Here is a 17,698-nt window from a genome sequence, read left to right on the forward strand (position 1 = left end):
TCACTTGGTCCCACACGTGTTGATGTTCTTCCCATTGGCGGCATCCTCCACCAGTGAGATGTGGTAATCAGTTGAAAGGGTGAGGTGGGAGATGCAGCCCACCAGGCCCCGCATGTACTGCCTGTTCGTGTGCAGGGCTATTTCCTTCATGCCACCTGGGGGAAAGGCAGCGATGAGAAACTCTTCACCGACACGGGTGTCTGCTCCTGATTGGCAGACTGCATGCCCAACAAACACCATTAGCTTTCCTAGCACACCTCAGAAGTGAATTTTAATTTACAGGTTTTTTTAAATGTGCCTTTTAGGCACTTGAAAATACAGAAGGGCTAAGCAGGAGATAATAAACTAGGATGCTAATTATTTATTGCAAAAATTGTAGCATCAGTAAGAGCTGAATAAGCTTGTGCCCACATTCCCACTAAGGTGCAGGGTTTGCAGCTGCTTCTCACTGTTTCTCTGTGTACCTGCTGGGGGTACCACAGTGCACCCCACGGTGCTGGTCCTTTCTCATAGCAGTCCGCCCCATCCCACCCAGAGAGGCCTTACCACAAAAACCAGGCTGTGGAGGACCAGAGATGGATGGCCAGAGATGGACCAGAGATGCCCTGCCTTACAGCTGACCCCACAACACAAAAATGCATCCAGGTCCTGAAAGTGAATGGTGAGCACTCACCTACATAGAGATCTCCATTGATGTTTAACTGCCTCATCTTCCCAGGGGATTTACCGGTCCTGGCACCGTAATCGTCCACAGTTACTTTGCCAGACTGTCCATCCCTGAAATGAAAAACAAACCGCTCTCATGTATCCAGCCTACAACCAGGCAGGAGGAGGAGCAGCAGCATCTCCCCCTTGCCGGGAGACCAGGGTGACTCAGTGCTTGGCGGGGTTCGTGGCGAAGGCTAGGGACTGATGTTGGGAAGCCCCACAGACAGCAGTGTGCTACGGCAATCTGGACCTTTCATGGTGGGGTTTTTTTTCAGGGACTAAGATGTCAGAGACCTGCAAAGCATGTGTGGGACATTTGCGGAGGAGAAAAAACTGGGTAAGAAGTAAATTGCATAGTTGGGGGAGAGAGGAGGATGAAGAGGTTCTGATGTGTTGTTAAAAATCAGATGTAATATAAAAAGTAAACAGCAGAAGCTTCAACAAAAGCAAAGAAATAGGCAAGCTAAGGTAAAACATACTTATAAGCAGTTTTGTTTCTTACTAAAGCTTTTAGGCCATTTCCATTTTATATATGGTCAATAACCGCATTGACAGAAGAGCCACTTGATGAGCTCCTATTCTCACTGAATTTGGTAACAAGCTGTGCTAATGTCAGCCTGCGATTTCTAGGGAACCAACTTCTCATGAAGAGAGGGATGTGTGCTTTCCCTGCTGGGCACACTTGCCTCCCATGAGGTAATGAGTTATAAATATGAGTTATATATACACTGCAAGATGTCTGCACCTTCTCCAAATAGAAAAAGTAGGCATACACTGTCCGTGCTCCATTGCTTGTGCCAGACCACAAAATGCTCACTAGGGAATTTCAAAATGCAGACATTAAAGAAAAATACTCTCAACCCAAATGGTATGGGTTTAATAGAATGCCTGTCACAGCCCCAGAATAGCCCTGCGTGACTTTGGCAGCCTGCCTTGAGCTGTGCTGAGTTGACACTGTCACCTCTAATACAATAATCTTTGTGTACATTGTCCTGAAACAGCCAAGTTGCTAACAGTTCGACTCCTAAGCGATGTGAGAGTGTGGAGCTGCAGTGATTCACACCCAACCAGCATCTAGACATGCCAGCCAGCACCGCTAATGGCAGGGCGGCTTCAAAACACCTCCCAGATGAAGCGTGGCCACTTACCGAACAGCCTTGACTCTGTGCCACCGGCCGTCGCTGAAAGAGCCATTCACCGTGATGGAAGCAATGCCACTGCCCAAATTGTAGCTACAATTAAAAAAAATTAAAATGTTACTGCCTCCCTTGCAATGACTGGCTGCCTGCCAAATTGCTCAGATGTCCTTACTCTGTGCCCCACCTGCTCATCCTCCAGAACTCCCCTTATGGATTCTGGGGGACCAGTGGAGTCCTTTGGAAGCCCAGCAGCAATGCACTTATTTTGCAAAGTCAGGCTTATGGAGCAACAGGCAAAACTCCCTCCTCCCCAGGTCAGAGTGAGTGCCATCACTGCCATCCCATGGGAGCAAGAAGGGGGCCTCTGCATGGCAGTTCCTCCCCAAAACAGGAGGTTATGAAAGTCAGTGACCTACAAACTTTTGGCCTAATGCGAGAGAGCTGTGGGAGGTTTCAAACACGGTTAATAAATAAATTATTACATAAGCAAATAAGCATGCGACCTATAACCAATCTACGAATCATCTGAATTATAAGGACGGTTGAGACCTGTGATGTTAGAAAGGATGAAGCCTAATAAATAAATGCAGAGATAATAATGAAGTTCCCTGTTTCAGTTGCAGCTCTGATTATTTCTTTGTGTTTGCTGCTACTAAAATTACTCAGCAGACATAATGTCCCCATCATCTTTACACTTCAGGCATCTTAATTTCTGGGTCCCAGAAATTTGGGCCAACTTTCACAAAGGGGAAGTAGATGCTACAACACAGTGAGCTTTTGGGTACTCAGCTGACTAAATAAGCAGGATGAATTAGCCTGAGCCAGCCACTGCTGGCCTTCAGCCTGTACCAAGCTAGAGAGATCAAAGCCAACATCATCATCTCTTCAAAAAAGGCTGAACCTGGCATTAAGTTCATGGCAAGGGTTAGGTACTTGAGAACAGCACATTAACTCATGAGCAGCCCAGAGCAAAATGGTTGTCCTAAATTTGACTCCTCCCCAGAAGTTTAAGTGAGTCTCAAACAAGCATCTCCTTTTACCCAAGATGCAGATACCAGTCTAGGTCAAGAGCTATAGAAGGATTTGGGTGTTCAGGTTTGTATCTGTCTTAGACCTTTGGTTACAAAAATGAGATTCATAACCCTAATGAGTGGAGATCCCCTGCAACAGTGATATAACCTTCTACAGAAGCAAGGAGCAACAGAAAGAATTTACAGCAGCAGTTACACTGTACAGGGAACCTACTCTGCTAGGCCATAGAAAATGGGAAAGAAAAGGTATGTTTTGAATTTCAAACTGGACCAGAACAAAGATATCTAATTTTGGGCTGCAGAAAAATACTTCTGACCAGCTCACAGCCCTGATATTCTCCTGACCTCACCTCTCAAATGGTGGAAAGGTAGCATGAGGATCACTCTTTCTGAAAGAAGATGATATTTTTTTTTCTGAATTTGTCCTTTCACCATCATCTTTGGTATTCACTTTCAGTATGCAGTGATTGTTTATGAGAGTTTTCATTTGGGATCTTAACTTTTCACCTTCCCAAATGCATGTGGAAGGTACGGATATTTCAATAAAATTCAGCTTGTTTGGTCTAAAACCTTTGTGTATCTTCCTCTCTAGGGGATAGCAACAACCCTAACAAAAATCTACTGTACCTAGAAAACAGATAGAATAGAGTGGCCAATTAGTGCCACGCATCTTGGAGAGACATGTTGTCCCAAAGACATTTAAAAAATGCACCATTTCTGCAGAGTCAGTTCCTTGTTTATAAAACAATAAGGAAACTAAGAGTTTTTGCAAAGTTAACCACAGAAAATCACATGAAAAAAAGCTTACAAAAAATTAATTTCAATAGAAATGTGCAACTTGTCTATGCTACCATGAGTCCATGGTAGCAAACAAACAACCAGGTAAATCAAGTAAAAGATAACTTCAAATTAGCTAAAATGATTAACAAAATGCTTGTCATTTAAATAACAGTGTCTCACAAGAATCCATAATACTGAAGGCACTTGTAGTTTGCTGTTTCAATATTTGTCTTACACAACCTAAAAGGCGATCATGAGGAAAGATAGGGTTTTCAAAAGGCAGGAGTCCCAAAAAAGCATCATGCAAAAAGTTGCATGGAATCTGCCTAAGTGTCTGCAAGGGAGAAAGTGATTCTGGAGAGAGAACACGAGTTCAGCCCAACATTTCCCAGCACTCCCCAATTTCAGCTTTTTGAAAGTAATATTATTTGTTCCTTAAGTAAGTGGTTCTGTGGATGGTGGCAGTAACAAAGCCTGATGCCAGCTGGGTTTGTATCACAGGGTTGGATATTTGGCTGTTTGAGAAGGTGGGAGCCCTGCTCCCATGTGCACTCTCTGGTGAAGAGGGAGCCTGCAGTGAGCACGGGTGTCAGCAGAGTTTTTCCTAGACCCCTGCTCTCTCTGCAAATCCTATACCTGCTCTGCTTAACTGTGCTTCAAGAGGCATGGGGGGATTTACTGACAGTACTTGTACCCTCATAAGGTGACTTTTAGAAAATCACATTAAAAAACAGATGTTTTAAAAATTGGAAGGGAGCAGGAATGATGCAATGCTTGCAGCTCTTTACCTCTTCAACTCATATCCTTTCCCAGACAACAGGACCTGTCACTGAACAAAACCTTGAGGATGTAATTGCCTCACACTATACCAAAGGACAAGCACACTGGATGTGTTATGGCAGGTCCTTCGAGCCCTGAGTGTACTGCATGCAACACAAATAAGGGAGAGAGAGTTTACCTGAATATTAATGCTCCTTCTTGAAGGCCTAGGGAAATGAAATCACTGTTAGGTCGCATGGGACTGTCTCCCCTCCACATCAAAAGACCTTCCTTCATTGTGGTTTTAAACCTCATGAATACGTTCGTTCTTGATCCTGATACCCTGTTTAATGTAGAGGAAAATAATAGTAAAATATTGAACTGGGATAGCCTTCTTTCAAAAAGCCATAAAAGATGAAGCAGTATTTCTTCTCTGCTGGTCTTGCAGGTTACTGTCTTGCAACTCGCCTACATGCTGATGTGTGAGGGATTCTGGTTCACATCCCCATTTCCAGCATGGGGGAATTGAACTTGTCCCTCCAGAATCCCAAACACAATAGGTATTAAGTTATTCTACACAAATAAGAGAAAATCCTTTTCCTCCCCAAGCATAGTGTAAAATCCAGGCCAACAAGCGGATTTTGAGAATGTCCAGTAGATTTGGTGCCCTCAGAAGCCAGTGGAAGAAGCATAAGAAGGGCAAATCAGAAACTCCTGGTAGGTGAGAGGTACCAAGCTGCAGGTGAGGACATTTGGGAAGCCTTCTCTAGGCAGTGGCTGAAATACAGGCAGATGGAGGAATTTGTTGAAACAACCCACAATTTGCTGGAATTTGGGCATCTTCTAGGGTACAGAGCAGCCAAAAAGAAGTCTGAGGACCTAAATTTTAGGCTAAAGCAGGAGTTAAAATCCTTAGTCTCTTTACGGATACAGGCTCTGTATATCTGTTCTTAGCTCTCAGAAAGTGCATACCAGTTCTTCTCCATGCCAGACATACTTGTGCCTGCCATTTCTATGCGGGTTGTGAGATGTTCAGATATTATAACAAATCGAGCCATAGGCATATACATAGAAAATATGTTTTTTTCCTGAAATTTAGAAATATGGCAAATGCAGCTTAAAACACTTAAATATACAGCATCCTCCCACATGAGGCTCCTAGGATTATAATGGTTAACAAACAGAATATTTATCTTTACAGGAGATACATTACCTTTTCAGGATATCTGGATTATCATATGTGAGGTAACTGCGACCAATAAATTGTGGGATTTCAATTGCTTCTGTAATGGCTGAAAAATAAATTAAAAAAATGAAGATGAGTGTCAGTTAGCTGACATGGAAATGGAAGGAAAAAAAGAGACAAGACTGTTTTATTGATTTACTCCTGCATTGGCTGGTACCTGCTGGTGGCACAGAACTGAGCTGAACTCACATTGGCTTGCAAAAAGGCACTGCCAGTTCATACCTAAATGTGGGGACAGTAGTTGAGGTTTAATCTGCTGACAGTCCCTCTACTTACAGCCTTCATGTCATGGGCCTAAGGTATTCCTCTACCATAAGTGTTAGCACAGGAAAATATGAAGTATTGGGAAAATATTGCAAATTTTATTTTTATCCTTGTTCCCACATTCCTTGATTCTCTGTGTGGTTCAAGCCACCCTCCTGAGAAAGCTTATGCATTAACCACCCTTTGTTCTTGTCCAAGAAACTCCTCTCCGGCTCTTAACTGAGCACCATCTGCAGAACATGTGCTGGGACCTCTCATCCCTGCAAAGCAAGGACGGGAGGCAGTACAGGCAATCGGTGAGCTCCCCATTTTCTCCTTTTGTGTATGTGGCTTTGCACAGAGCGGCTGCTGCCCGCTCAGGGATCACCTCTGGGGTACAGTGTGGGGTAAGGCTATATCCAGGGAGGACATACAGGGTGCCCCTAATCAGTTTAGGTCTGTTGAAAGCAACTGAGATTACACTAAAGGCTCTATGACAGAGGCTGCAAAGCCTCTTGGCGCGTGCATTCAACAGGCTGCAGTGCTGCCTCGGAGGGGGTTTTGCTCGGAGCTCACCAGTGTCCCACACACAGCATCTCCCATTTCTCTAGGGACAGCCTCTGGTTCATCTGTGGTGTATAGCTGCTGGGACAGCAGCACACATTGCAACCAGACCTGGAGAATTTGGCAAAATAACTCAGATGTGTGATACAAATCACTGAATATCCCTGATACATGGCCTTTGGTAGGCTACAAGCACTGGCCTGAACAGATTTTCTTTTGAGTTAACATCCTACAGTTTGCTGCTGATCTCTCATAACTGACTGCTGCATTAATATAAGCCAGTTTTATAAATTCCTTAAAATAGCTGCCTTCATCCTATTCTCTTCCTGAGAACTAATCCCTTCAACCCACAGCTAATCCCATCTATATAAATTTCAAGCTTTTCAGGGCATGGATGCTTGCTTTCTTCACGCAATGCAGAGGCTGGCTGGGCTTTAAGAGCTCACTATAATACAGATATACAACAATTGGTGTAGTCTGGCAGCCAACAACAGCAATACAAAATTTAGCTCTAAGTGCCAAGACTGAGAATTTTAGATAGTGACGAATGCCTGTTTTCATCCATAGTGAAATCAGGAAAGCTGCCTAATGTGTCTAAAGAAACCACCACAGGCGGTCCACAGCCTGCAGCCTGCCAGCGTCGTTGGAAGATTGCAAAAGACGTTACACTCAGCCAGACATTCCTCGCCAGGTCTGACACTTTCTGCACTGGACAATCTCTGACCATGGCAGATGGCAGCAGCGCGTGAAAGGAGCCCTTCTTCCCCCGTCATGTCCCGCACCAGCACTAGAGCCCCACTGCTCTTGCCTTCAGCAGGGGAAGGTGCCCGTGCCATGCAGCAGCCCTTGCCTTTGCTCTAGGACTCTGGTTTCCTCTATGGAGCTTGATGGGCATTTATCTCTGCTTGCTCTTCTGCATGCTCTTCACTTGCTGCACTGAATTTGACTGCAGAAAACCAAGTAAAATTTAGCAGTACCCTTGCTGCATGGAGGCTCTTTGCAACTGGAAGGGAACAGGGCCAGTAAGGAGATCTAGGACTAAACGCCTTCACTCTCTGCTAATGACGATTTGGCAGAAAGGCATCAAAGCTCTCATGACAAGCAGGAGTGAGCTCTGAACTGCAGGACAGGCTGAAGTAGCACCTACCCCTACAAAGCAGTCAGCCAGCTGCCTGGCCCCGTTGCTTTGCAAATACCGGGACCAGCTCTACAGCCACTGCTCTGCACTTGGCAGGTGCTCTGCATGCAGTTTAAAATATCAACAGGATGAGGTTTAAGGATGTACTATAAAACTCCAGAAAATATTTTGGCTTATTGACAGAAGCTTGCCAGTCTTAATGGAAATCCAGCATCCAGCTTGCTAGAGCTGACACAGACGCACAATGACAGAGCATTTTTCGCATCATTTGCAGTACTTACTGTTTAGGCAGTAACTTCCACATTCTGCAGTGAGTCAGCACAAAACAAAACAAGAACATTCTCATTTTAGTTTTCTGTAGCATAAAAATCTCCCTACATCCTGTTTCATGCCCACATTTCTGCAAATGCATGATCCCTGCTTCCCATCTGCATAAGCAAATGTAACCATCTGTGAAGGTAACACTATTCTATTATTCTTTTGCCCCAAGTATTTACATTTGCCTACTCAAAACACACAAAGGTGCAGACAGGTAGGACCAGCACTAAACCCCTCTGCTACTCCTTGTTTTTGAATCCCAGTGAATCACCATGGTTTACCGAGGGATCTGCTCTAACCAGGGGAAAGCAACTGTTCTCTGCTCCACTCCCTCTTACAATTAAGTATAAAAATACCTTTAACACTCCCCATGGCTTGGACAGAAGATATAAAACCCAGCAATGCCAGCAGAAACTCTGTTGAATCCTTGGCCAATGATCCATTATGATGTGAATCAATATCTCACATACCTCTTACCAGCATCATTTAAGTTGAGCTTTATAAGTGGCATGTATGATTTTGGAGAATGAGGCACAGTCCCTCGCTAGCACTTTGTTTTTTCAGGGTGCGGGGTTACAGCAGCCCACCAACAAGCCGGATGGAGACTGCACCTTCAGCATCTCACGTACCTGCTGAGCAGACTAACTAAAACTCCATTCTGAAACAGAAGCGAACACACACACATGCATCCTGCCTTAGCTGTGTCTACACCCTGCCAAAGAGACACAGGTAAGGATTATTTTGAGAAATGTGCTCCAGGTTCATCAAGGCTGTCATGGATTGAGGTTCAGTAGGGACCTCCATGCTCTCTGCACATCCACCAGCAAAACCTTGGATTTTCCATGGCAGCTGAGGCTGCATAAGTGTAGGGGAGTTGAGAGTCACCTGAACAGCAGCCACAGGCAGCAGGAACAGAAGACAGGTGACTCATGATTTTGGACACTCTTAGAAAACTAATTAAGGTCAGATTCATGTAGGCAGCCATACCCAGGATCCAGTCCAAGCGAAAGGCACAAGGCACTTCAGACCGTCTCTGAAAGCCTGGACACCCATTCAGGTTTACAACAGAGAGGAGAGCGGCGGCACTGCCGGTGCTGTGAGATGGATGCAGCGGCGGACAGCCCGCACACTGCTCTCGGGGCTCAGCACAGGGCAGAGCAGGCGAGCGGTGAGGACCTGTGGCCCGAGCCATGCACAGGAGCTCACTGAACGCCCGGGCAGGCTGCAAAGCATTCACTTGCCTTGACTTCCCCTGGAGAACCGGGTACTGGTGCAGATACCAACTTGAAGCCAAGAGCTTCGCACCCTGCACATACCTAGAAAGCCAAAATTGCGATTCTCCCTCCTCCCCACAGAGAAGCTGGGATAAATGACGTTGCTCCAGCTATTAGTTAGACCACAACAACGTAAGCGAAAGGGTTTCTTGCATTGTATCTTAATAAAATGTTTTTTGTTCTAAGAGATTGACTTTTTTGGAAGAAAAGGTCAATGTATTCATCACGATTTAACCAAAACCACCACTTTTAACTTTGAAGTTTGTGCCTGTGAGAAAGAAGGAGTGGGTGAAGACAATAATGTCAGTCAGCTCTTTTGAACTGAGTTGCTGTTACATTACAAAATCTTCCCTTAGGAATTTTTCAAGATCAAGCCTGACAGAAGGGAAACATCTCCATCTAGTGGAATAACTCGAAGCACGTTTTTTTAAACACTTTTCATGCAATCTGAACACTTTCCAGAATCCAAGGTTTGAACTATTACAGTGGCTCTGAGGAAAGATAAACAGTATGCATCTGGGCAGGTTTTCCTCCTTGATGGTCTCCATTGCCATACCAAGGCAGGGTCTGTGCAGATGGTGAAATTACCATCAGAGTAGTCAGTGTCTAAAAAAGAACTAGACCTTTCTGTGTATGAGAACAGCTTTTGTTGTGAGCCCTAGCAAGGATAAAATTACAAGGGTTATCAATGTTCATGCTTCAGGATGTAACATAATCACCGGCTGGAGGACGTTGGCAGGAATTCCCCCTTTGTATAGCACTGCATAATTAGGGAGGTGTATGACGTGTTCAGTGTTGGCCACCACAAACAACCAGATATCAGGCTGCTATCTATGGATCATAGCTCTATGCTGGGATAACAATTACCATGTTCCTAAATAACAAAATGAATTCCTCCCTGGGTACATGGACTGTGCACGAATGCAAAGGGACCTCTGGCCTCCAGGGTTTCTATTTCAAGGAATGTGTACAACAGCAGTTGTAGGTGTTAAATCTCCCTTATTTTTGTGATCAACTCCAGATCTCTGAAGTGAAATGCAGCTATGGTTACCTTTTTGGCAATGTTGCCCATCGAAGCCCAGGGGACAGTCACATTCATAGCTGTCCTTCTTGGGAACACAGGTGCCTCCATTTGCACATGGTGAGCTCATGCAGGGGTGGACAGCATTCGCTAGGTTGATTCCAAAAGTGAAATCTTGTTTCACATCAATTGTCCGGTCATTCAAGATAATCTATGTATTAAAAAAAAAAGGGGGGGAGGGAACACATGCTAAAAACTTTCAAATTCCCAGTATTGTACTGCTAGTCAGAAGACTTTTCTAAAAGACTTCAGAGAAACATAACCCTCAAAAAGTGGCCAAACCCCTATTTCTTGTAACATGTGTTTTCCAGTCACAGAGGTCCAACTCATTCTGTTGCTCACCCTGACTCCCTGGAGATTAATTTCTTCTGTGTTTTGTGACACAGCATTAGGCAACCCCCATATGGGGTGAATCTGTGGGGGACTTACCAGTCTTCTGTCTGAACACTGGCACAATGCTTTGTAGCTGAGCTGTTAGCTAGGATGGTAAAATTAGATGAGCACTGCTCAGGAAAAGCGTTTCTGAGATCAGAAACTCCCCCAGGAGACAAGTGTTGACAACAGAAATACTAAGCAGAACCACTTGTTTTTCACATTTTCTGTTGCTTTCTAGTATCTCATCTTGCCTGAAAGAAGCTGTCGTGGTTTAACCCCAGCCAGCAACTAAGCACCACGCAGCCGCTCACTCACTCCCCCCCATCCAGTGGGATGGGGGAGAAAATCAGGAAAAGAAGTAAAACTCCTGGGTTGAGATAAGAACGATTTAATAGAACAGAAAAGAAAAGACTAATAAAGATAATGATAACACTAATAAAATGACAACAGTAGTAATAAAAGGATTGAAATGTACAAATGATGCACAGGGCAATCGCTCACCACCCGCCGACCGACACCCAGCCAGTCCCCAAGCGGCGAAAAACCCTGCCCCCCACTTCCCAGTTCCTAAACTAGATGGGACGTCACATGGTATGGAATACACTGTTGGCCACTTTGGGTCAGGTGCCCTGGCTGGGCATGAGAAGCTGAAAAATCCTTGACTGTAGTCTAAACACTACTGAGCAACAACCGAAAACATCAGTGTTATCAACATTCTTCACATACTGCACTCACTCAAAACATAGCACTGTACCAGCTACTAGGAAGACAGCTAACTACATCCCAGATGAAACCAGGACAGAAGCTGAAGTTAAGACAGATTAATAACATAATTAATGACTTCACAAAACTGTTTGTATATAAACTGAAGAGTTAAATGTTGGGATTTTTCCAATGTGTCAGCAACGTATGTTCTCCAATATAAATTGACGTTTGTATAGTCTCAGCTGATATCTTGGCAGAGAGATTACATGTGGGTATGGCTTCTGATCTCAGCTATATCAAAATAATAAGTCCATTTTCACAAACAAATAGATTTTAAGGCCAGAAGTGAGAATGGTGATAGTTATATCTCCTGCATAACTCAGACAATGCACCTTAGGGTGTCCTACTGGGAGAAGGGGTTGCATCGAGCATATATACTCTCTTTGGAACAGCACTAAATTCCAACAGCAGAAAAACATCCAGTCCTGTCGTAAAGATGGACCAGTGAAGACTACTACCTTTTCAGCTTCTTTCTAACTTCTGGCTGTGTTGTTAACAGAGCCTCGACTCTTAAAAGTGTGTCTCTCATTTCTGGGCTTAAACTTATCTTCAGCTTCCAGCCATTGTTTCTCATCATGATTTTTTCTGCATCATTTCAGAGCCAGGTACTCAAAGAAATCTCACCCTCATGTAGGAACTAGCAGACCACAATAAAGTCACTTCTTAACCTTATATGAGTAAATGAAATAGATTGGGATCTTAGGTCTTTCAGTACACAGCATGTTTTCCAGTACTTGGTGATGTTTGTAGCTTTATTTCTATAAAATTCTCCAAAATCCTTCTATGTGTAAACACAGCAGTCAATTAATAGTCTCCCAGTGCCTAAAAGGCAGGCAATACTCTTCCTTGACATCCAGTTCAGGCCTCTGGGAAGGCAAATCCACCTTCCCAACTGCATCACAGAAGTAAGGCCTCACACTCAGCATTTCCCAATCCTTATCAGTGTCTCTGTACTCTAGGGTAAAACCCCTCACCTTTTAAGCATGACCTGTATTAATTGCTCCTAGGCTCCCTATGTTGCACTCCAAAATGCACAGTATTTAGTCAAGCCCAGCTTTCCAAAAATGTTTGTGTTACTGACCTATTCCCATCACTATTACACACTCCCCCAGTTTTCTTAAACTTCATGTTTTCTGCTAGACAGCTGACAAAGTGAAAAATATTGGACCAAGTGATGAAACAATTTACACTGAATTACAATTACCTTTCTACCCTTGATCAGTTGTTATGAGATGCACTATTAGAGTTTTTTATTTGTTAAGTAAATCTGATGCAATAATTCACTCATTTAAAACTCTGAGAGCCAGCCTTTCAGCTTTATCCAAATTATTTTAAGTATGCCTAGGGAAAGCAAATGTTAATTCAGTTTGAACTTTCTTTTGATTACTTCTTAGGACTTACTATGAACTTACAGATTTATTCTCCAGAAGATAACTGCACTAATGCACAGCTGACCTGACTGGAACATCATCCCTAATGTCTGCCAGCAATGAAAAAGATCTCCTCCATTCATATGTCCTGTATAAAATCTTAAAAGGGGAAGGCAGTGAGGTGTGCAACTACTGTGTGGTATAAGAATGTGCTAGCTGGACTGCGATCCACTTTAATTTGTGAAACTCATGAAGTTCAACAAGGCCAAGTGCAAAGTCCTGCACCAGGGCCGGGACAATCCCCAGTATCAATACAGACTGGGCAGAGAATGGATTGAGAGCAGCCCTGCGGAGAAGGACTTGGGGGGTGTTGGTTGACAAGAAGCTCAGCATGACCCAGCAATGTGCGCTCATGGCCCAGAAAGCCAACCATATCTTGGGCTGCATCAAAAAAAGCGTGACCAGCAGGTCGAGGGAGGTGATTCTGCCCCTCTGCTCTGCTCTGGTGAGACCCCACCTGCATTACTGCGTTCAGCTCTGGGGTCCTCAGCACAGGAAAGACATGGACCTATTGGAGCGGGTCCACAGGAGGGCCACAGAAATGATCAGAGGGATGGAGCACCTCTCCAATGAAGACAGGCTGAGAGAGTTGGGGTGGTTCAGCCTGGAGAAGAGAAGGCTCTGGGGAGACCTTAGAGCAGCCTTCCAGTACCTAAAGGGGGGCTGCAGAAAAGCTGGAGAGGAGCTTCTTACAAGGGCATGTAGTGATAGGACAAGGGGTAATGGCTTTAAACTGAGAGAGGGTAGATTTAGGTTAGATATAAAGAAGAAATCCTTCACTGTGAGAGTAGTGAGACACTGGAACAGGTTGCCCAGAGAAGCTGTGGATGCCCCATCCCTGGAGGTGTTCAAGGCCAGGCTGGATGGGGCTTTGAGCAACATGGTATAGTGGAAGGTGTCCCTGCTCATGGCAGGGGGGTTGGAACTAGATGATCTTTAAGTTCCCTTCCAACCCAAACCATTCTATGATTCTGTGACTCTATGATTCTACAATTCTTTTTCGCTCATTACTGTATTGGTTACATCAGACACTGAGCTGCCTCAGTGTGCATACATTGAAGTATTTGAGCATTTCTTCTGTTAATTTATTTATATATGATGATACAGGGCACTCTAAGGGCACTCTTGACTTAGCTTTGTGCATCATTCTGAATTCAATCCCATATGGCTTCTGCTCACTTATTAGTACAGTATTGAAATTAATAGGGAGATTGGCAGTGGTAATATTTACTGGCTATTAAATTTAGAATGACTTTTCATTGTGAAATATGTGTTTAAGCACTTTGTGGTGGGTTCCTGAGACAAAATCTTGGATTATTTTTAATATTGCCAGTGGTATAATGGCAGGTTTCCACCTAAAGTGTGCACTGGATGAGATGGAAATAAATGTCTCCAGCAAGTTTCTCTGGGCACATACCTTCTGGATGCTCCCGCTGAAGGGTCTGAGGATCCCAGAGTTCTTCTTCACAGCATCATAACTAGGGACTCCACCAATAAATATTTCAGAGCTGCACTTAATTTGTGTGAAAGCCCCCTGGAAGAAATATAAGAATAACATTTTATTAGAGTAGCTGGAACCATGATTGTTATCTTCAGATTAGCCTACATTAGGTGTTATAGCTTACTTTAATGCCTCTTTACTTCCGTTAATTGCATTTCTTTGTACAATTCTCTCAAGAAAGCCACTGTAGGACACTCTCTACTGACTGTGCTTTATCCTAATCAGAACTAGCTCAAAAATCTCAAGTATTTCAAAATAGTAATACTGAAGGAAGAAAGAAAGAAAGGAGATTGACTCATGATTTCTGACTGCACATCTAGCTCTATTTGCAATCACTTAGGTACATCGATGTAAATCTAGAACCAGAACGAGGCTCACAAAGTTAAAATCAGAGCAAAATCCATGCAACAGAGACTCATTTAATGTCTCCAATGTCTAAAAAGATAATCCATAGCAAGTTATGGGACTAAATGAAAGAAACATTGAATTTGCATTTTTTACCAGAAGCAGTTGGTCAGGATACCTGATGGTACTAGTCAGGCTCCTGGAGTGAACTGAAAGATGTTTAACAGCTAAGGACAGGACAACTGTGTAATTCCAGTCCTGCAGAAGCTCCTGTTATTTCTCTGTTGGCAGCTCCCAGCCAACTTCCTTCTGCAGCTGCACTGCAGCACTTAGAAGAAAAAAAAAGGGAGTCTTCATCTTGATCCATCTACCTAAAGAAGTCTCACCTGCTCCATTTGAATGTTTCCTACTCAATCTGTTTCTTGACAGACAACTGGAATTTCAGTTTATTTACATTTTTCAAGAAAAGTCTAAGCTTTAAATAGTTTTGCAGTTTGCAGAAAAACCTGTTAACAGGATCTGAAGTCTAGTTTTCTGGCCACAGGTTCTTGGGACAAAAAAGTACCTCTGTGAATGCATTTGAGTGCTTAGAGTGAATATCCTGCTGGGTACAAGCAAACTTTCAGTATGACCTCTTGGTGAGGGAAAAATAAAATGCAAGTTTTCAAGTCTCTGAGTATGCCAGCACATTGTTCAACAGACTTAGCCACAAGCAGTAAGTACCAAGAAAAGAACCTCAAGAACATGTATGAACCAAACACAAAAATGTGAGTCCTGTTACATGGCAAGAGGAGGTTAAGGTGGTGATTTCAGCTGCCTTTACATGGATCCCTGTCCTCAGAGGGAAGACTTCATGTGCAAATTTCCAATTCTGGGCTTACGAAAATGTGCCCTAATGTGTATTTTTTTTTTTTTAAGCTTAAAGAGCATTGAAAGCAGCCTGTGTAGTTTACCATACAATCATTTTATAGTCTGATAGCTGTATTCATGACAAGCCATGCCATATGCTTACCTCTGCCATCCCTTCCACTGGCTTTTGTTTGTCCACTTGTAGGATACCATTCTTCGCTGTGCGAGACACTCTCAACTCATGCCATTGACCCAGACTGACAGGTTCTTCACTCCTGTTTCAAGGGGAAGAAAACTTTCAAGTATTTTACATTTTTGCCTTTCTGATATTTTCAGATATTGTTATGATGTTAAAAAGCCAAGTCCTCTGGGATGACCTTCTAAATAAAAAATAAAAATAAATCACTGTGTTTCTTTCCTTATAAGGAAGTAACATAATTTCTGAGCCCCATCAGCAAAGGAAAATAAGACCATGTTCCTACAGAAAATAGCTTTTATTTATAAATGAAACATTTCTATAGTAATTATGTATTTCATCTACGCCTGAGCTAATTTTTCTGTTCAGTCATTTAGATGCATAAAGATAAATTTTTGCCTCAGCTGTACATCCTCATTTCACAATGACATAAGCCTGGAGATAAAGCTTCCCACTTAATGATCGGTCTAGCCCTACATTCTTCATTCTCTTTTAAAACAGAACTACTTTGTGTTGGCTTATCAGCTTTATTTATGCAGCCCATTACAGTGACATGCACGCACACATACACGCAGCCTGACTGCTGTACATTAAGGGGAAGTAACTAAAATATGATCCTAATGATGTGATGAGATCCTGTCTAGGAACAATAGTCCCCAGTTGTGCGAAGTATTCACCAGTCTCAAAGGAAGTATTTTAAAACTGTTCTTACAATCTTTATTAGTTCAGCACTAATATGAACAGAAGCCTGTATGAAGGGCAAAACCATATCCCCCTTTCCAAGTTCTACAGAACTTTCTATTCAGTTTTCAAATGTCATTTTACTATGCTGGCTATAGCATTTTATGTCTAAATGTTATCTTGCAGCCTTTCCTCCAGGAGCAATGAAAACTTGTGTTTGATTCACTGGTCAAGCTGGAAAAATCAGAAATTGTTATCTAGGACACCTGAAGACTTTCTAGCTTTCAATGAAAAATTAAAAAATTGGGGTGAAATAATGTTTTGCATTTGCAGGCTACTGACATTTAAACATGGAAAAAGATGCATTTCAAAATGAAAGAACTGAAAAAGTTGTGATTTGAAGTAGTGAGTCAGCAGTGATTCAAATGTTGATTTTAAAAGTTATATAAATTTGAAAATGTGAAAATAAAAAAATAATTTTTTTCTTTTTTTCTGAACAATCAACATGAGCTTTGAAATCTTTTTGTTGTATCTATTGTGCTCCCCCAAATTTTCTCAAAGCCCATTTTCATCTATTTGGACAATGTTGGCAATAATAGTTTGACACATGGTTCAGAAAACCTCCATTAAAAAATATCATCAGGCAATGCCATTCACTTGTCCTTTTTCTTATGTAGTAGCATTTAGGGTTTAACTACCTTTGGTAAATCAATAGTTAACAGAATCTAATTACCCTGAAGATGTCAATATATACATATAAAGGAACCAGATAGGTTTGGCTACTGAATAAGTGGCAATGCATGTATTTTATCTCCTCTGCTGATTAGGTCATCATCATGCTAACCCTCCTGCTCTGCTAGATTTAATTACAATTAGGGATGATTAAGCCTTGCAAAGTCATCACTTCAGAGTTGCAAGCTATTTCATGGATTCACAGGCTTTTTGAAACCAGCATGAGTTTGGTAAAGTTTTCTGTAGGCATTAGAACACTTCTGGCTCTTCATGTACTGTGGGGTTAAGGACTAATTTTCCCAGCATAAAATGAACCTTAAAAAATACACCAAATTATGAAGATCTTGATCCTGTGAATGGCTGGCCAAGGGAAATCCCAGGGGACAACAAATTCTCTTCTGAGACATCTTGGTAAATAGCTGAGGTTCTGCATCCCTCTGTCCGCTCAGCATCTTTGCTTCCTCCCGAGCCCCCTGCGCACACCATGCTGCTTCCATCCTGGGACACTTCAGGCAAAACCCAAGCTTCACCAGCGTCAGCCTT

The 17,698-nt window shown here is 42.9% G+C and overlaps 1 protein-coding gene across 1 annotated transcript in view; it reads right to left on the reverse strand.

The window, feature by feature from the left end:
• EGFLAM (EGF-like, fibronectin type III and laminin G domains) overlaps positions 1 to 17,698 on the reverse strand; it is a 57,809-nt gene continuing 40,111 nt past the window's right edge. Inside the window, exons 16-23 of the mRNA XM_010585834.1 lie at positions 15,710 to 15,821; positions 14,269 to 14,385; positions 10,252 to 10,432; positions 5,631 to 5,709; positions 4,617 to 4,760; positions 1,857 to 1,940; positions 674 to 777; positions 1 to 155 (exon numbers count right to left, since the gene is read on the reverse strand). Of these exons, the coding sequence (XP_010584136.1) occupies positions 1 to 155; positions 674 to 777; positions 1,857 to 1,940; positions 4,617 to 4,760; positions 5,631 to 5,709; positions 10,252 to 10,432; positions 14,269 to 14,385; positions 15,710 to 15,821 (976 nt within the window). The remainder of the gene's footprint in view (positions 156 to 673; positions 778 to 1,856; positions 1,941 to 4,616; positions 4,761 to 5,630; positions 5,710 to 10,251; positions 10,433 to 14,268; positions 14,386 to 15,709; positions 15,822 to 17,698) is intronic.

The sequence above is a fragment of the Haliaeetus leucocephalus genome, unplaced genomic scaffold, assembly GCF_000737465.1.
Source record: "Haliaeetus leucocephalus isolate CR32 unplaced genomic scaffold, Haliaeetus_leucocephalus-4.0 Scaffold120, whole genome shotgun sequence".
NCBI lineage: Eukaryota > Metazoa > Chordata > Aves > Accipitriformes > Accipitridae > Haliaeetus > Haliaeetus leucocephalus.